The sequence below is a fragment of the Vicia villosa genome, unplaced genomic scaffold (genome assembly GCF_029867415.1).
Source record: "Vicia villosa cultivar HV-30 ecotype Madison, WI unplaced genomic scaffold, Vvil1.0 ctg.000351F_1_1, whole genome shotgun sequence".
In the NCBI taxonomy this organism is placed as follows: domain Eukaryota; kingdom Viridiplantae; phylum Streptophyta; class Magnoliopsida; order Fabales; family Fabaceae; genus Vicia; species Vicia villosa.
This window is the reverse complement of record NW_026705157.1, coordinates 255,353-277,007: the sequence shown is the minus strand read 5'-3', so window position 1 is coordinate 277,007 and position 21,655 is coordinate 255,353. Positions and strand designations below refer to the sequence as shown.

Genomic DNA, 21,655 nt, shown 5'->3' with positions numbered 1-21,655 from the left:
CATTTTTTCGTGGGGTGGACAAAATTTTAGGTCCACACTCTCAACTATGTCTGCCCTACCCCGTATTTTACAAAACGGACTTAAACGGACGGATATGCCTGTTTGCCTCTTCTAGTTCAAACCATTTGCATTACTTAAACTACCCTTCACCCTTATTCAATAAAAACCATTTTCAGAAACCATTTTTTATTATTTCCAGTAGACTTAAAACTTGACTTTGTTGAAATGGAGATGGATTTCAACAAAGTGTAATTTGACTCTGACAAGATAGAAATAGCTTCAAACAAAGTCAAACTTTAAATTTGTCAGAACAACAATGTTTTTCAACAGAATCAAATAATCAAATTTGAAACTTGTTTGAACATATATATTTCTCAACAAAGTTGATTGTGACTTTCTCTTGTCACGAATAGGTTCTGAAAAACTCAAAATTTAAATTTTCTATAATATAAATGTATTCCACTTTCTTGGCATCCAAGGACCTTACAAAATCAACGTAGGTGCTGTTTGTAAAAGGCATGAACATATAATCCTTTTACATAAGGAGTTAACCCTATTAGAAAGTTTCTAATGTCAATAGATTCAACGTTTGAATGGAAAAAAGAAAATACTATATATCCATTCTTAACTATTATTTTCATATGCTTATATCTTCCAAATGTAGAATGACAAAAAAACTACATCAGCGAAACAGTGAAGAATTGATTGTTTGATTCCTATTTCCCAGCTAATGATAGATTATTTAATTAATACATTGTTGGATTAAAGGATCCCTATCTGTATCAAATTTGCTATCTCGATATCTCCAAACTCATTAATCAAAGATGATTACTTTTTGTACAAAAAAAAAATTGCGGAACAAGTAATGGAATTCAAGAATCTAAAGCTAAAGTATTAAATTCTTAATATTATTGAAACTACCCAATGATTATACATTTCAAAATCAATGATAAATAAATATGAAATGAGAAAAAAGGTGAAGAAGAAAGACTATTTCAGGAAACTTTACCTATCAAATCAACGTAAACATGTTGGAACATACACAAAATGAATTGAGATTTTCTCCATTTCTATGGGGCATCAATGGAGGAAATGTATCTATAAAATAAGAAAACATAAGTACTTGGAAAATCCAATTCTGCCCTTTGCTCTAAATTTGACACCTATTGATTTCAAGGTTATTTGATGTCCAAAAATTACTTTTTATGACACATTATTGATTTGGTCCAATGAAAATGCTCTATTTTGCTTTTCATCTTACTATTGGGTCCTTCTAAAGTAACTTTGGCTTTCAAACTTTCCAAAGTGTCCTATACACTCTTCAAAACATCCAACACACACACACACACTCTCTCTCTCTCTCTCTCTCTCTCTCTCTCTCTCTCTCTCTCTCTCTCTCTCTCTTTCTCGGTCTCTCTCTGTCTCTCTCTCCTTTTTTCTTTCTTGCTTCCATCTCCATCTTCCTTTTTCTCTTCTTCTCCCTTCTTCCTCTTTTGTTATCCGAAATAATAATGGTGTTTGAATCGATTAACGCGAATCAGTTCGATTGAGATTTTTTTAGGGTTTCATACTGTGCGAATGGGTTTGAAAGTTAGGGTTTTGAATTTGTAGTTAGGGTTTTAGTGGTTTATTTGATGATTTTGTGGTTTGTTTTTCAGGATATAGACTGGATCGAGTTTTACCACTGAGTTATGGTGATTTCTCATTCTCACTCTCAACCAAATATCTGCTATTAATGAAGTTGCTAAGAGAAGGAAAAGGGTAGTGTTCTCTTCTTCTCATTCTTCAGAACTTAACCCTGTAATTACGTTAGAAAACTCTTCATTTTTTGGTGTTTATGAAGGTTGAGAAAGGTGGGGAAGATGCTTTTTTGTGAGCAACTATAATGGAGGAGTTATTGTTGTTGCTGATGGAAGAGCCGACGGGAACGAAAAGTTTATTTTTCAGTAAGTTTATTTTTTTTCTTTATGCATTAGTTTCCAATCTCTTTTCTTCTCCATGTGAATCTTTGGTTTTGAATGGATTTTGTGTGTCTCATGTGTAGATTTTTTTTATCTGAGTTAAGCATCGTGCAAAATAAGAGCTGAAGGAGATTTTTGGCAATCATTTTTGTTTAATTTTTCGGTTAGATTATGCACACGGGAAGAAGATTGAGCATAACTGGATTTATTTCTCTGCATTTTTTGTGCATGAAAGATCTTGGAGAGAAAGAGGTTAAATGGTAGAAGACGAAAAAGAGCAACATCGGTCAATCATCGTAAACCTATACCTTGGCGTCGAGAGTAAGAGATTTGTCATGTCACATGGTGAATGGCTTAATTTTCATCTTTTTCATCTTGATGAATCAGATTTTCCTTACTTTTGCACCCTCAATGTTTGACAAAATGCTTCTATGAACTTTCACATTATGTGTACCACTGTTGGATTTTATATGTTTTTCTATCATTGTTACTGCTGCTGAATTTTCTATTACCCTTATCATATTTGTTGGATAGTGAAAAGGGAAGAAATCTCAGGATCCTCTCGATATGACACTTCTATTTGTTGGTGGAGATGTAATATCTTATCTATATAGATAGTTTGTGTTGTAGCTTTACTATTATGCATTTGTTGTTCACCTGATCTTTAAAGATTCCTACCAATGAGTGTAGTGGCATTGCTTCATCTTCACTTTATGATTTATACAAAGAATATACTGGTCGATGGAAACTATTATGGTGTTTACTCTTTTGAATTGTGTATAACATCTTATCATGTATGATATCCACTTTTCAGGTTGTTGAAGACAATAATAATCAGATCGAGCGACACGACAGGAGATTTGGCCGGCGAGTAAGCGGAGTAATTAAAAGATAAGTCAAACGATCCTTTTTGTTAATTTTATTTCACTAACTTGAGTCAGTTACTACAGATGTGTGTATTATGTAACTAGAGTTGTTAATTAGTTATAGCTTTCTTTATCTTGAATTCTGTTGGTATTTTTTTTCAGGTGTGTGTTTGATGGTCTCCGCTACGGGGCTGCATTTATAGCCACTTCAGGCGTAACAACTGTTATCGCCTTTGTGAAGGATCCTGATGGCTACACTTTTTCACAAACCCCTACGCCATGGTAAAAGGGGTGTGACATATGAGATAATCAAAATCTGCTGCAATGTTTTTTTGTTGTTAAAGAGCAAGAGTTATAATTCGCATAGCTTAAAGTTCCTAAACATGTCCTTTAATGACTATTCTTTAAGAGGTACAGAGTTGTGCAGGTACATGTCGAGTTTGGGATATGTAATTGCTGCAACTAATTTAGTACTCAGTTAGACAGGTGTGGAATTTGAATTATTTTTCTGAGTTTCTGTGATGATTTTATAGAATGGTAGAATTTGTATTACTATGAAGGTAAGTTCTTCTCCATGGTTCTTTAGGTTATGTGATTTAACTGTTAGTTTGGATAAAGTTTTCATTAAGCACTTATAGGAAAAGAAAAAATGAGTTTAAGAATGAACTATTTTGGACATTTTTTGTCCGGGTTCTGTTACACAGTCAGTATACGAAGGAGTAAAGATTATCGACTTGCATATTGTATTAGACATTAGATACTTGCATATCTATTTTTTATGCCTCTGTTATGACATCTCTCTGAAGGCAGCAATTGCAATTGCACAAGACTTAGTATCACGAGCATTTTCTTGCAAGTATCCTAACCAATTAACTTTATATTCATATATCATTCCATTCAAATTAATATTTATAGCTATAGCTTCTGATGAAATACTAATATATTTTAACGTGGTGTGTTCATGTTTCATTTGATATGGTAGAAAAGTACCTAAAGGATTATAATGGTTTTAGAGAGAATGCATTATTTCAAGACTATCATGCTCTTATATCTTTCAGAACTGCAATGACAACCTTCATGGAACAAGAAAGAGGTGGTAGAACCAAATTTGAACCACAAAGAATAGTCATTACTGCTACAGCTGCTACTGCCAATGAGCTCTTAACCTTCATGGAATAAGTATATAAGATGAATAATTTCTATACTAATATTTTTATTGTACTTTTGTAGGTTTGATAAAGATTTAAGGTGGAGAACTGGTGCAAATATAGTGCCAATTCACTGCAACAGCTCTAACAATTTCGAAGACGTGTAATGGATGGCAGGCCTTACGGTGTACCATTTGTTGAGAGAGTGGAAGGGTACACTGTCAAGTGAAGAATTGCACCTTGAGAAGGTGAGTTGCAAGTATGCATTTATCTTTAAATTATTTTAGCATGGTGAAATAGATTTCATGGTGAAATTATTTTATCTCTGATAACCATTGCAAATGAAATCGTTCCTTATGCGGTTGAGGAAATCATCCCGTTCGCAACCTTCGAACTGTCTTAGCAATAGGGAAACATTTCAATCGGTGAAACATTTTAAGCACCGATGCTATCATTATGGGATATACGAAGATCGAATGATTTTAAATTTGCAAATGATTTTAATTTGTGAAACATTTCAATCCGATGAAGATTTTAAATTTGTGAAACATTTCAAATTTGTGTTGATGTTACCTAGAACTGGAGCCTGATGCTAGCAGTAACAATATTTTGTTGATGTTCTTGTATTTCAGTTTCACGTTAGCACTTAGCATACCATGTGTTTGATTCTATGTTGATAAGTTATACTGCAGAATTCTGGAGAGTTTTGGAGCTTGAAGGTGTATTTGGACTCATAAGCTCGGTTTGGACTATCTATGTTTTTACGGTGTAGATTCAATTACAGACAACGATGCAGGGCTGAAGTTGGCTTCAAATGGTTTAAGGTAATGTGTGTGCCCTGATTTTACTCGACTTCGTTTTGAATAAATTGAACTGAATGTGGCTTCGATATTGATACATGTGAAGAATGATGTCCTAATGTAAACTACCTTTTCCTGTAATCAACATTCTCTATCTGCAGATTTAAGTCTCTCTGCTCAGCCATCCTTATCAAATCAACAAAGTTGGAGTTCAGAGACATGTTCAACCAATACCCCATCTAAGAGGCTTGATGTTACAAACTGCTTGATGGCATGTCTGCCACCGAATTTCAATATTTTTATTGATTTACAAACTGGTTGTTGTGTTGAAGAGCAGTGCGGTGTTGTGAAACTTCGAAGTCAGATGTGCTGCTACTGAGTTGTGTTCGTCGGTGATGAGGTGATGTTGATATGATATGCGTCGATCCGTTGTATGCTGAAAGTTGACGTCATTGTTGTTGCGATCCTTCGTTCTGAGGTGATTTTTGCTCGGTTACGAATGGTTGTGAGTTGTTGCTGCGATTCGTTAATTAGTCACTTTGGTGTGTCGGTGATTATGCAAATCGATGAGGAAAGTTATGAATCTGATGTGAATTGGAGATGATGAAATTGTGAGTTGGTATGAATTAGAGATGATGTGGTGATCTGTGAAGTGAGGTAGATCGTGATGCAAGTTTGTTTTAGGAGGAAGCTGTAAAGAATTTGCCAGAATAACAACACTCTTCTCCTCCCCTGTTTGGTATCTTTGTTTTGTTGTTTTTTTAATCATCAAAATTGACATGTTATTGTACTCCACTAACAAGAATGTTAAAGCTCCACAGTTGTAGACTAAGGATCATACTCTTTACATAATTTTAATGTTTTTTGTAGGTATCTATCAGCATTGATTTCCAATACTTTCTTAGACATTGGTTCTATTTCAAAGATACTGGATGGCATCATGAAGCTTTTCCTGCAATTTGGCTGGGATATTGGATCTTATAGCTGAGGTGAGGGTGGATTTCTAGCAATTTTTGTGAGGGCCACCTAAGACTTATCACGTGGCTTATGTAGTTGAATTATTATGTGTTGTTGAAATTGTTTGTAAAGATAAATTATTGATTTAACTAATATTTGAAGATGAACTATTATGTTGCACTCAATATATATAATGAGTTGTAGAATATGCTTAATGTGGAAAAGAAGCAATTATGATCATCGGTGATATAGCTGAGTGTTTTGAAAATGATATATTAAATGAGAACATACATAACAATCAGCTATACATGTATTGTGTATGAAATGAATTTTCCTGATATAGGGTGGAATAATAAAACTTACAGTATGAATAGTTTTCAATGTTCCCTTATGTGTATATAGTAGTACAATAGTATATTTGGATTTTCTTATTTTCAATGCCAACGTGTAGTAGATAATCATGTTTATTTTTTAAAATTACATTTATAGAAAGAAAAAATAGCAGCATGTTATTTCTAAAAGAAGTATTTTGATTACAAAATACATAATTATGTTTTAATTTAAAAGTTAAAGGAGAATTAACAGGGTTAGTTGGAAAGGAGAATGTTTTGTCTCTAACCGGGTTTTTATATTTTTTGAACACACGATTTATTATATTTTTTATATAATTAAATAAATCATTTTCTATAAATAAATACTACTTTTGAACTTTTTTTTTATCAATTTAATAGTTTTGTTTAAACAATATAATTTTTATATTTCAATTTCATATAAAAAAACTTTTTCGATTTTTTTTACTTAGGACTATATGTATCTGTTAAACTCGGTCCAACCCACACCAGAACCCGTGCGGACGCACGGGTTTCCCACTAGTTAATATAGAAGATATTTATACATTTATACAAGTCGAGTAAAATAAATTGAATACAAAATAATTTAAAAATAAGCCAAAAAACCCAATTATGGGTTCCTATTTTTGCCTGCTGCGGAAAAGATAATTCCGCAGCTAAGAGTTCATTTGACGTATCTTAGGATCCTCTTAACTGTTGCCAAGTGAGACACCTTCAGTCTCTCTATGAATCTACTCGTAATACCGACACTAAACGCCAAATCTGACCGCGTATTTTGGACAGATGTAACCTTGTTTCAGCTGGTGTATTGGTTGCATGACAATGCTCCATATCACACCTCTTCAATATCCCAAGTGCATACATCCTTTGGTGCATGAGCAGTCCCATTTTTGACTTGTGGAACTCTATGCCAAAGTAACTCATGATCCTCAGGTTACTCATTTCAAATTCATCTATAAGCAAAGTTTGATCACATCTTTGCTTGCATCTGTCTTCACATAGACACCATGCTTGAAAACACATTTTTGGAAGCCAACGTCAACTAGAAAACCATCGATGCGTTTCTTCTAAGCTCTAGGAGTTTGTTTCAAACCATAAAACACTTTCTTCAATCTGTAGACTCTTCCCTCTTAATTTGTCACAACAAAATCGGGGGCTGTTCTACATAAAATTCCTCCTCTAGTGGACCGTTCAAAAACACATATTTCACATCCATTTGATCAATCAACTAATTGTTGCAATTCACAATGCCAACAACTAACCTTATGGTTAATATCCTAGCAACATGTGCAAACACCTCAACAAATTCTATATCTTCTCTTTGCAAAAATCCCTTCGCAACTAGTCGAGCCTTATGCTTGATAATTTCAGTTTTGGGATTCACCTTCACTTTATAGACCTATCTCACACCGATTGACTTATTTCGTTCTGCTATATCAACCAAATCCAAAGTACTAATTTTCTCAATCGATTCTAGCTCCTCTTTCATCGCACACACCCACTTTGGATCACTTAATGTCTATTTCATGCTAACGGGCTCGGATTCGGCCATAATCCTAAAGTGAACGAAATCACATTCATCATTGATCTCATCATCCCGAAATGCTTCACAATCTTGGAGTCTCTGAGGAAACCTCTTTGGCTAGTTGGTCGTTTACTGTTTTCCCTGATTTTGGTTTCGACTAGTTGATGTATAGAACCTCCTACAACCTAATTTTCTGTATTTTCATTGCCGTAATCAATTATAGGATTATGGTAATCGATTATTCCATATACAAAACCAATGGCACTAGCCTATGGAATCATAAAATCGCGCTCGTAATCAGTTACGCCATTCTGGTATCCGATTATAGGACCTGTCACACCAAGTTTTCTGTTGTGGAAACGCCTCAGTTCGTCGACCACAACATATCGACTAATACGAATTCCCCTGTTTGCAACATCAAATAATTTATAACCTCCAGTAGGATGATAACCAATGAGCAAAATTATCTCACCCCTATCATCCAACTTCTTTTGAAGCTAATTTGGTACGTGTCGAAATGCTATCGAACCAAAAACTTTCAAGTGACTCAAGCTTGGTTTAAATCCAGACCATAGCTCTTATGAAGTCACCTTATCAAACTTCTTTTAGGGTACCTATTCAACAAATAAGTGGTTGTGGAAACGGCTTTGGCAAGTCTTTTCCCTTTAAAATGCTTTGAACCATGTTTTTTATTGAACGATTTTTCCTCTAGGCAACACCATTCTATTGTGGCGTGTAGGGTGGCCCAATCTTATGCATTATCCCCTCTTCATCACAATACTTCCCAAACTCATTTGAGGTATATTCACCTTCACCATCCGTTTTGAGAATTTTGAGTTTGTGACCACTTTGCCGCTCCACCATGGACTTAAATCTTTTGAACACATCAAATACCTCATCCTTTCTCTTGATTAGGTATATCCATTGTTTCCTACTAAAATCATCGATAAAAGTGACAAAGTACTTATTTCCACCATACGAGCAAACTTGCATTGGACCCCACACATCGGAGTACATACGCGCTTTAAGGACTAAAGCCTCGTTTCGGTCCAAAACGTGTAAAATCTTGTTTTCCATGTGAATCATGTAATTCTTCTCAAGCAATTGGACAATTATCAAGATATTACATTTGATTCCTAGAATGTAAAACACATATTTGATCAAGGAATGACCATCACCCTTTCTCATGATTAAAACATCATTGACCCCGTCGGCTGCTAAAGTGGTATCGTTCGTGAATTTCACCTTATTCTTCTTGGCTTGATTGATTTTGACAAACCAATCATTTCTAATGAGCATATGTGTTGAACAACCAAAATCCAAGTACCACTCACCACTTCCATGCACACCACCCCAAATCGTTACCATTACGTTTTGTTCCGCGTGCATTTCTGCAACATTCTTCGAACTGCTACAGCTGCTGTCCACCAACTTGCAGCTGTTACTGATGAAGTCCATCAACTTATTACTGCCATATTTCTCCTATGTGATCATGACCAGAAGCTTTTTATCATCATCCACCTCTTGTCGAGCAACCTTAGCCTCATTGCTTTGATTTTCCCTTGATTTCGCATTACAATCTCTTGTAAAATGACCAAGTCCATGACAATTGTAACACTTCACATTACTTTTATACATTTTATTGATGTAGTTTCCTTGACCACTATCTTTGAAGATTCTCTCACCTCTTTTCCCAATCGAACCCTTCGAATTTTATGAATCTTTTCCACCAAAATTCTGGAAATTTTCCTTTCCTTTCGAATGCCATTTTCCTTTTGATCTTTTACTCTTTCCGTTGAACCGTGCTTGCAACGTAATCTCCATTTTATCTTTATCATTTCCTCTTTCACCCATCCTTTGTTCATGAGCCTCAAGAGAGCTATGAAGTTCCTCTTTGCTCAATTTTGAAAGTTCCTTCGACTCTTCGATTGCCATTACAATGTTGTTGAATCTTGAAATTAAAGAATGCAAGATCTTCAACACAATATTTTGCTTCAAAACAGTTTCCCTGCAAAACTTCATTTGATTCACCAAACGCGTAATGCGCGTTCCGTAGTCGATGATTATCTCATTCTCATCCATCTGAACCAATTAAAATTGTGTCTTGTGAGTTTGTAACCTCACCACCTTTGCTTTATCAGCCCCTTCCTAAGCTTTCTTCAAGATCTCCCATGCTGGATTCACCGAATCGCAGTCGCCAACTTTTTCAAAGTTTTCACCATCGACACAAGAATGAATCAAGAAGAGTGTCTTGTAATATTTCTTCTTTTCTTCATTGTCTGTAGCCTTTTGAGCATTCGTAGTTTCTTCCCCAAGTGGATTAACTTCATTGTTAACCACTTCAAGAACATCTTGATATCAAAACAACACCTTCATTTGTTTGCACCCTTTATCGTAGTTCTTTGAATAAAGAGTTGGAAGATTAGTGGGGACTCAATCGTTGGACACTGTAATCATCTTTGCAACAAATTATGGATCAGAACCAGGCTTTTGGAGCCAAATGTTGGAACATACATAAAATTCTATGGTGAATCAATGGAGGAGATGATTCCTTCTTGCAGACTTTCCTTCATTTTTCCCAGTTCTTGAGTCAAGACACCGGTAGACTCAAGCAAATTTTTGTGAATAATTCTGCCCCAGCTAGAAATCATGGAGCAATCAACAACCTCTTCTTCTGGGTACTGTAATGCATTGAGTACATTAAATACCACTTGTTGTCCATTCACTCTCATGGTGAGTTCACCTTTTTCTACATCAATTAGTGTCCTTCCCGTAGCAAGAAAGGTCTTCCCAACAAAATGGGGATGTCTTCATCAGCATCAAAGTCCATGATGATGAAGTCATCAGTGAATAAAAATTTGTCAACCCTAACTAAGACATCTTCAATATTGCCTTGAGGATATCAAATACTTCTATCTTCCAGTTGCAGAGTGATGGTTGTAGGCCTGGCTGCGCCTATCCCCAACTTTTGGAATACGGGCAAAGGCATAAGGTTAATGCTTTCCCCCAAATCACATAGTGCTCTTCCTCAAAATGATTCACCAATGTTGCACGGTATAGTGAAACTTCCAGGATCCTTCAACTTAGGAGGAAGTTTGCCTTGCACCAATTGACTACATTCTTGAGTAAGTGCAAAAGTGGCAAACTCTCCCACTCTCTTCCGTTTAGTAAGCACGTCCTTCATGAATTTGGAGTAATTTTTCATTTGTTCAATGGATTCTATCAAAGGTATGTTGATGTAAGGCTGTTTGAGTATCTCTATAAACTTATCAAATTGTTGCTCTTCTTTTGCCTTCCTAATTCTTTGAGGAAAAGGAGGTGGTGGTCTTTGTAACACCCTAAATCTACCCATCAAATATTAATAAAATCAGAGTGCGGAAAAATTTTAATCATACACGGGATGTCACATTTACTACACATAAACCACATACATGAGTCGCAATTCTATAGATACATAACACTTATATCATGGATGAACTCATAACAACGTATTTCAATTAAACCAATTGAATCAACTAAACAACGGAAACATATTTTCAACAGTAACGACTTTACTTCTTTACTCAACGGAAACAACTTAAAATATTATTATTAATCACTTAATCAAGTATTCAAATTATTCATAGACTTCAGCAACTTAAGCAACGACATCAATTAATAACAACATTCATCCCCCGAGTGCTACGTAGCAGAGCAAGACCCTATTGACTTATCAAAAGGCAACTTAACAACTTCATAAAAATATTTCAACATCCACAACTATACTTGAGTACCTGTCCATTTCGCATGGTAGAGGAAACATCAGCAGAAGGGGTGAGATATCGAAAAATATAAACAGAAGAATGATAATCAATATGTATTAGATGAGAATCATAAAATTTTACTATTATTACAACAACGACAAGTAATCACCAAACAACAACATAATCTTCAACAAATAAACATAAAACAACAATTAGACAACTTAATAACGTCAACTTATACAACGACAACAACTTAATATTAACTTAATAGTTACATCAACTTAGTAACGACAACGAAACAACAACATGATAATTACAACAACATAGCAACTTACAACAACTTTAATAACAACAATTGATTTGTCAATCAACAACGTGATAACGACAACAACTACCCATATACAACTTGAATGCGACTCAACTGTGCATATGCATGTGGATCCATTAGAGTAGAACTCCCGACTTAAAAACATGTCACATTATCGAGGCATTTCAACAAGGCATAAGCCTTCAATTTTCAACGTGGTGCCAATCCAGACCAACTTATTATGCAAATGTAATGAATGCAACAATCACATATAACAACAACCATCAACGTCACAGCACAACAACTTATAAACATTGTACCAATAAAAGGGTACTCAACATCGCTTCAACATTAGCCAGAGGCCTGCAACTTAATCAACAACAACACAACAACTATATAAAAACAACATCTCAACGCAATTCAACAACAACTCATAGCAACAACATATTCACCATATATTTGCTAGGATTCACGCCATAAGGCTACCCACAGAAACAATCAACACAAACAACAACATTGTTCATAGGACCTATAATTAATAATGTCCATAAACCGGACGAATCAACTTACCCAGCTGCACCTACAAGTCAGCATATTCCACATAATTTCCACAAAGCAACATAACCATAATTATCTACTAATTTACACGAACTATCCCGACAGATCCCAACTAATTCCGGTTAGTTACTTATACCGCTTAATTTGGCTATCGACACTGCCTCTGTCCAATTATATTATTAATACTACCACCTTATTCTGCTACTGTTAACTAGTTCTACACTATCTGTTATTAATCTAGTTCCCTGCTGCTAGAATCCTCCATTAAATTCCTAGTCTCTATTAATTTCCAATTATATATATAATCGTATTATATTGGAAGCTACCAGTTATATATCCATATGCTATATCAATTATCTCCTCTCAAATATATTACGTTCTATTGCCTAATTAAATATGTTATCCTGATATAAATTAACATTTGTCTCTTACTGATTACCTTATTACAATACTTAAACGTATATGCTCACACCTAAATATATATATATATATATATATATATATATATATATATATATATATATATATATATATATATATATATGCTCACTATTTGATTATACTAAAATACAATGCCATAAAGTTACTGCTATTTACTGAGCCGCCCATAAACCTATAAAACATGGGCATAAGAAAGTTGCATGGGACCCACCTCCCCAAGGAGACGTCTGTCTCCAATTCTAAGGGCCCATGGAGGCGCCCGCCCCAGCTCCCCATCTCCAAGGGAGGCGTCTGTCTCCACTTCTAAGGGGTGCCCACCTCCCATTGGTGGCCCCGTATCAATTTCTTCTCAATTGGTTTCTTATCTGCAACTTATATATAATCCTACTTTTCTCGTACAATATCAATTTCAATTCTATGCAGGCTGCATTAAAATCCCAATTGCACAACATGATACTACCATAAACAACCCACATTAAATTCAACGCAACAATTTCATCAACAATGACCAAATAATTATCAGATCGATCACAACATTAACACGAATAACAACAGAAAATTATACAAATCCCAATCCCACATACTAATTATCATTATCCCGGTTATAAGATTCGAACCCCACCCTTACCTTAGATTGACGGTCTCTGTATAATCATCTGGTCGAATTCCGAGTTTCACCGTAGCTTCCAACTTTTTCCTCGTCTGTAACTTCTACGGTCAAATTCCGGAGCTGCTTCTCTTCAAACTCCACGGTTCAACGATTATTCCTCCAAACCCTAGTGCCTCCTATGATAAAACCCTTCTTTAATGTGATACGTACCAAAACCTAATTTTTGTTTTGCTAATATCACTACTACTTCATTTATTCTCATTATTCCAATTAATCAATATAATAATGTATTATTCCATATTGTCATATTGGGCCAACTAATCCACACCACCAAATTGCTATTTACCACACAACAACTAAATGCGATTAAATAAATAATATTCTAATATAATATTATTTCTAATATTATTTTCTCCATTTAAACCGACTAATAATCCGACTATAAGCTTAACAGCTCCAAACAACATATTAATCCAAAATTCCGCCTCTTAAAATAATACTTATAATTTCTCCACTTCGACTAATTCCAACGATTAAATCCTTAATTAATTTAATTAAATAATTAATTAAATTCGAGGTGTTACAGTCTTTCTTGAAAAAACTTTTTCTCTCTGAGTGGTTCTGGCATGGCTTCAGGCTGTTTTCCTGGCTCAGGAATTTTGCCATGCTTACTTGCACCAGTTCTGTCTTTGTTATCTTCTACTGAGGTCGATTCCACAATAAACTCGTCTTTGTCTTCAGTTTTATCATTGTTAGGCTGGACTCCACTAGTCTTAGTATCTTTGAGTAACGGTGTTTCACATTCTTTACCGCTTCTTAGCTTGATGACTTTGCAGGTTTCCACATTCTTCACCCCAGATGTAGAAGGTCTTTCAGTCGAGCTTGTAAGTGTCCCCAGTGGTCTTGAACTCAAAGCGGTGGCGATTTTCCCCACTTGGTTTTCAAGATTTTTGATACTCACTACTTGTGCTAAGAACCGATTCTTGGTCTCTTGAATGAATGATTTCAATATGTTTTCCAACTGGTTGTTGCCTTGAGCAGGCGCTGCAAAACCAGGAGGAACTTGTGGCGCTTGGTTAGCTTGGGGTTTTGGTTGACCTTGATTGTTACTCCATGAAAAATTTGGATGATTGCGCTGTGAGGGCAGTGGTGTAATTTTCATGATGTCAAAACATTGTGAATCAACTACAACTTAAGTGGAATCATAGAAACCAAGCAAATGCAACAAAGACAAGTATTTTTGGCTACAAGACACTAATAGGTCGACTCATAGATACTATAGGTCGACCTACTGCAAGCATTTTCTGAAAAATTCTATGTAAGGGCTGAATGCGTCGACGCATTACATGCATAGGTCGACGCATGGAACTTTGGTGTAATCTCGGGTATGCGCACGCTGACTCTTCAGGTCGACGCATCAACTTTTGGGTGACTCATGTGCAAGAGAAAAATGCGTCGATGCATTGAAGGAATAGGTCGACGCATGACATTTTGAGGAACTCACGGGAATGCGCACGCCGACCCTTCAGGTCGACGCAAGTGTCATACTTTGCTTATTTTCAAGTGAAATACCTTCCATAGGTCGACCTATGCAGGGAGCAGGTCAACCTGTCGCTTCTCAAACTGGTTTTCTGCTGTTTTCAAATTAGCTTATGCATTGTGTGTGGTATAAATACTCAAATGATCATTCTCAAGCATTTCAACAAGAAACGTGAAAGATAGACTCAAGCTTCTTCTCATCTTCAACCTTTCGCTTATTGATCGAAAATCACACATAATCATCTTTTTCGATCGGAGTAAGGAACGTGTGTTGATAAGGTTCGACGGTAGACATTTGTCTTGTTCGAGATTCGACGGTAGACATTTATCTTGTTCGAGTGAAGATTGTTGAGGGTGTTTCTTGTATAAAACCTTAGGTTTTTTCCTTCTTCATCAAAGTTTTGGTACGAAGGTTTTTGACGATTGGTTCGCTTTGGAAATCAATTCAGCCGTGCATAAGGGATTGAGGGATTGAAGATCCGCTCAACAAACTTGCTACAACCGGAGGATTGAGAAAGGAACGATCGGGGTCTTGATTGGTGAAGATCATTGACATTGTCTTGATCACTGCCAATGTTTATACTTAGTTTGGTGGGAGAAAGGAATATCATATTAACAATGTTCTTGTCAAAGATAAATGGAACAATTGAAGTTTGTGGAATTAATTAATTTTGGAATTGATGTTGATGTAAGAATAAACTTATGGCATTCTAAATCGTCCAAATGTTTCAGGAATCTAAACTTATAGCAAGCAAAAATTTACCAGTTTTGAGTTTTACATTATGATGGCTACTATTTTATCCTTTACAATCATTAGCTCCTATACTACCTATAATCTAAAACATCAACGTAATAAAAGAACATAAATTGAAATCTAAAATAGAAAAACACACAAAAATTTGAAACCTTAACTATATATATCACTATGACTAACAAAACTAAGAAGTGAAAGCTGAGAAAAAATAGGAAAAAACCATAGCTAGAGCAAGACACAGTTGAAGTCTGAATCCAGCAATTTCTTTCTTCAATCCTTTATCCTAGGCTTTAACCTGGTAAAGACACACCCTTTGTTGTTAACATGTAGATTCAATGGAAAACACAATGATTGGAGACAAACTTATTGAAGAAAGAGGACTAGTTTAATTACTTGTTCTGTGTTGGATTTGGTCTGCTAGGTGGGATGAATCTAAGGCTAGCAGCTACCTCTTGAGATGATTTTGATGCCTCTTGTTTATGTGAGAGAGAATGGAATGATGAAACCATTTTTGAAACTTTGGATGAAGAAGATGGGTAAGTCCTAGCTTTGGCAACGGTTACCTCAAGTGAAAGGATCATTGTTATGGCAAAGATCAAAGCAATGATTAAGGTACACAAAGATCTCATGTTGGTTTTTTATTCACTTGGTGTTTGAGGAATGTCTTTCACTTAATTACAATCTATATTTGTAATGATGAGATATGAAACATCATATATTATTATTATTTTTTGTCAAGTAGTGAATAAGATGGATGTTGCTGGTTTGAATCTGCGTTGATTCGAACCTACACTTCTGTATCAGCATCAGTGTGATGTCTCTACACAACTATCAATTGAGTTGGTTAAAAATTTTAGATATTATAATCAGTAGATGGATTTGCATTGGAATTTGGAGGTGAGTCATGTGCTAAATCTTTGACTAATTCAGCTTACAAGTCCCAAAGCTAAATCAGCACATGATTAGGTTTAAATTGATTTTATTTTTTCTGGGGGCGTCACGTGATGTGGAACGTGATTTATTAAGAGTTGGTGGGTTGGCAGCTTTGGATGCTACTATTTCAGGGATTTACAATTGCTTTCAACTGATCATTGTTGATGAAATCAATGTAATGCAGATGATTTGGTTTAAAAAGATCAGTGAAAATTAAATAATCTTGTGGCTCGTGATTTGGTGTGTGGTGAGAAAATAATACATATATTTTATTGTTGATTCTACATTTCTAAGGAATGCGATGAATAATTACGTGTGAGATATGAGAAAAAAGATGAAAATTTCTTCACCCACCTCCTAACCTTCTTGCCCACCCCTGGTGAATTTATCATAATACCCCTTGTTTCGAAAGTTCATTTCCGAAACTGTACTTTTTTTCTTAAAAAAGGTGTTTTCGGAAATGTATCTCCGAAAACGTGTTTTTTTTAATATAAAATATTGATTTCGGAGATGCATCTCCGAAATAAAGTTACTTTTCAGAAAATGTGGTGTTTCGGAAGTTCATCTCCGAACGCACCCTCCTTGGAGAATTCGGAAATGAACCTCCGAAAATATGTCTGGACAGAATAAAATGAAAAACAACAACAATTCGCTTTATTTAATCGGGTGAAGATTACAACGATAATATTACATAAAATTAAAGTTACATATTGTTGAACACGGGTAGGTGGGGATGAGAGAGTGGTGGGGAGAAAAAAAGGCTTCCAAATTTCAAAAGGTTTTTTTATTCTTTTAATAAAAATACGTACTACTGTAAGTAACAAATGACGGAGGAGGTGTAACCGGGGCCGGAACATATGACGGAGGAGGTGGATGTCCGGAGGAAGAAGAACCGGAGGTACGTCCACCGCGAGACAAAGGAGCCAATCAATGTAAGCTATAGTTTATCATTATCATCAGGGGACGTCATTACAAAAAATTGGGAAAAAAATCTTATTATTTTTAATCTTGATTTTTTAGAAATGACGTCCCCAGATGATAATGATAAACTATAGCTTACATTGATTGGCTCCTTTGTCTCGCGGTGGACGTACCTCCGGTTCTTCTTCCTCCGAACATCCACCTCCTCCGTCATATGTTCCGACCCCGGTTACCACTTCCAAAAACTAACATGATAAATCCAATACAAAAACACTGTGCGATACAATCCGAAATCAGAACAAAACAAAACAAAACACGTCAAACAAAACAAAAACATGTTATTCTGCCCGACGAGCATTACAAAGTACACATCAAACAAAATAAAAACACGTTATTCTTCCCGACGAGCGAACTCCTCCGAATGAAGATAATTATACCAATCCTCATCCCACTCAGTATCAGAACCATCAGCGTTGATCACGCCTGAAGGCTGAGCCTGCACGTCCGAGCCATGGACCCCCAGGGGACGAGAAGCAGAACCAGTCAAAAGCTTCTTCTTCTCCTTCACCTCCTTCACCTCCTTCATCTCTTTCACCTCCTTCTTTAAAGAACCCTTTCTTCCCTTAGCGCCCTCTTTAGAAGACGCAGTCCTGCGTGCTAGTTGGTTGCCTGACATGTTCCTGTAAACAAAAAAATTTGAACTTCTGATACATTTCGGAAATTCATTTCCGAAAACTAGGATGGAGGTGTTTTCGGAAATGAACTTCCGAAACACCCCTGCGATGGAGTTTCCATGACAGACCCCTAAACCAAACTTCAAACCAAATCAAAATGCTTCTAAACAACCTAAATACTACTAACAACCTAACCATATATCATTTATGCAATTAAAACCCTAAATAACATGCATTTCAATAATAGATCTAAAAATTTCAAAACTTACAAAGTGTTAGGATTGAGGGCTTTTGAATGTTGTTTAGCAGTGTGATTGGAGCCTTGATGCAGCTTTGGAATTCTGTTTGCACAAATTTTCGCCTTTGCCACTTTTTGTTTTGATTTAGGGTAAATGATTGGGGGAGGGGGAGTGTTTTGATAAATCTGCAGAAATCGCAGTATTTCGGAAGTGCACTTCCGAAGTATGTAAATTTTTTCAAAAAAAGACGCTTTCGGAAATGAACTTCCGAAGCAGGGGTATTTTGGAATTTTCGCTGGGGGTGACCCCCATAGGGAGGTGGCCAAAGAAATTTTCAAAAAGATATTCAAATTCAACACTATATAAAATGGACTGACTCACATGTCCCTTTGAAAGTGAAGGCTTTCGGATGGAGATGCTTTATCAACAAAGTACCAACCAAAGATTCTCTTTTGAATAAAGGTATTATTTCTAACACCTCGAATATGGAGTGTGTTTTTTGTGCCGATTATAATGAATCCCTTCTCCACTCTTTTCTTTCTTGCCGAAATGTCGGTGTTGTTTGGAGAGAAATGGCCGAGTGGATTGGGTTACCTTTTAAAGTCGGTTTTGATTTTAAGGAGTGGTTTATCTATTGGAGCTCTTTTTGTCGGTCTAAGAAAGTTAAAGTTGCAAAAGTTGGTATCGTTTGGCTTGCTATTTTATGGAGCTTGTGGTTGCGTAGGAACGATATAGTCTTTAACCAAGGTTCGTGGAACTCGAGGGATGTTGTTTGGAGTTGTAAGACTTTAATTTGGAGGTGGTCGTATATTGGGAAAATTACACATTCCAATTATAACTTTTTTGAGTTTAGCAATAACCCATTATTTTACTTAAGTTAAGTTTCAATCGGTTTGTAATTTTCTTTTTTGGCTTTCCGGTGTTGTAATTTCGAACGTTTGGTGTTTTATATATATATATTTCTTGATTTCAAAAAAAAAAACATAGTTAATGTTATAAAATTTGAGCAATGAATAGTCTAAATTCACTTGTATGGTTAATCTTAGTCTAATATAATGATTTAACAAAAGTGTTGTTAGGGGTAAAAGTATGTCACACCGATTAGCTGAGGCCAACGATTTAATTTACGCAGGTTTAGATTAGATCATACTTTTTTTAAATAAAAAAATTTAATCTTTTTATAAACCTATTTAATTAACGATTTAACTTACGCAGGTTCAGATTAGATCATAAAAAAATTTAATCTCTTTATAAGCCTATTTAATTAAAATGTTAGATCTCAAACTATAATTTCTTTTTTAAAATCTATCAGATCGCCTATTGAAATTAAGATGGATAATTTATTATTATTATTAAATAATATTCTGTATTTTGAATTAAAATACATAAATAAAAATTAGTTATTTTAGAGAACTTGTGAAAATAAGATTAAAACACCTTATGAACAATATCATATGTTAATTTTAGGGTTAATAGTAGTTTACCCCTGTAATATGAGCGTGTTTCGGTTTACCCCCCACCGTTGCCAAAGGCAGGTTTTGGAAACGGTTTTTTTGAAAAAACCATTGCCAAAAGGTAGGGAGGGGGAAAAGCAAAATTCGCTAACATTACAGGGGGTGAATTACTATTAACCCTTAATTTTATAAATTCTTGTAAGCAAATAGTCTCATAAAATTTGTGCTCATAGATAAGTTAAAATAAGTTAAACATTATTTGAATTGTTTATGTATATATGTTTAAAATAAATAGGCTTTTATGTAGGCTAACAGGCTAACTAGACATTCGAAAAGGTCAGACTCAAGCCTAAAAAATAAGTTTATGACATGCTACAAACCAGTCTGAGGCTTCAGTTTTTTTTACAGATCAAACTTAAACTTGGCAAAACCTACCTCAACTCAGTCTATTTCCACCTTTAAATGCTGTAAATTTTCCTGAATGTCTCAACAAATAAAACACATGAACATATGTAACTATAGATACATTATGGCCGAGTTAGTGAGTGAGTTATACGTCATATTTTTGTCTTTAAAGTGAAATTTAATGATGATGATTGAAAACATAATTAAATTGATTAAATTAATCATTAGAGCTATAACAACGAAAAATATAGAAAGAACATGGAGATAAAGAGAGATACGCGAATGAAATACCATAAACAACATAAATTAAAGAGAGAAGAGATAGAGATATTGTACTAGAGAATTATACAATTTTGATCTTAACTATTTGGTCTACTCATATTCTCAAGTTTTCTTTTTAGAGTTCCCCTAAAATCACACTTAAGGTTTTTACATGATATGCTCACAAACCTTCAACAATAAACAAATAGAACTTTTATACTTGCTAAGCTCAAAAATTGACAGACAGCTAGAGCTTTTGCACAGACATAACTCAAGAACCTTCAAACATATTTTTACAGAGATCAAGCTTAAGGACCTACAGTTAGAGCTTTTACATGGGTCAAGGACCAGAACCTGCAAACAAGCTTTTATCCGATTTAGCTTGGAACCTTTTAAGTCTTCACAAAATAATTCCATAAGAGAATCACGCTCTTGAATAAAGAAAATTAAGCACAACACTGATTACAACACAACTCTCACAAGGACTTTTCAATATTTTAGCACTATGACAATTCTCATGAAAAAGCAATTTTAAAACAAAGTAGAAGAAAAATCAGAGAGATTTCTATTCATAAATTTGGCGTGTAATAAAATGAGGAGAAATCTCCTTTACATAAAAAAATGTTAGCTAAAAAAGGAAATGATCCATGTTGATCTAATCGATTAAACTTAGGTGGTAATGGATTAAAACACCTTTAAAAATATCAACCCTAATTCAGAAAAGGAAACCCTTATAGTTGCATATCCCTAGGGGGATTTGTTGTTGCTGCATATCCTCGTCTTTGGCAGGGGGGAAATTCCGATACGGTTAAGTTTTGATTGCTTATCTTATCGCCTTCGTATTTTATCTTTGTTGAGTCTCCCTCGTAGATTTCTCTCACATGATTCATATATTTTATCATGCATAAACCTTTTGGTTATGTTTTTACTTGATTAAAATGTTATTAGTCAAGTGTATGAATCGATGGAATAAAAGCATTGCACTTTTTTCCAAAATACGTGCAATGAAAAGTGTTAAAATCATGAAAAATCAATTTTTCAAGCATCTGATTTGAATCAAATTAAACTGAGACTTGCAAAATATTTTGAGAACCTTCTGATTCGAATCAAGGTTTATACATGATTTGAATCAGGCAAGTTTTCTGATCTTTCAAAAATCTCCGTCCAAATTGATTCGAATTTTTCCTTGTACATGATTCGAATCATGCA

The 21,655-nt window shown here is 35.1% G+C and overlaps 1 protein-coding gene and 1 long non-coding RNA gene across 2 annotated transcripts; both read right to left on the bottom strand.

Moving 5' to 3' along the window:
* Positions 1–10,635: 10,635 nt before the first annotated feature.
* Positions 10,636–14,428, bottom strand: LOC131627167 (uncharacterized). Its single transcript, XM_058898001.1, has 2 exons — positions 13,851–14,428; positions 10,636–10,951 (listed from the first exon to the last, which is right to left on the bottom strand). The coding sequence occupies exons 1-2, from the start codon at positions 14,426–14,428 to the stop codon at positions 10,636–10,638; spliced, it is 894 nt and encodes a 297-aa protein (XP_058753984.1).
* Positions 14,429–15,531: 1,103 nt separating this feature from the next.
* LOC131627154 (uncharacterized) lies at positions 15,532–16,244 on the bottom strand. Its single transcript, XR_009291402.1, has 2 exons — positions 15,953–16,244; positions 15,532–15,854 (listed from the first exon to the last, which is right to left on the bottom strand). It is a non-coding gene; the product is annotated as an uncharacterized LOC131627154 (long non-coding RNA).
* Between the last annotated feature and the right edge of the window lie 5,411 nt (positions 16,245–21,655).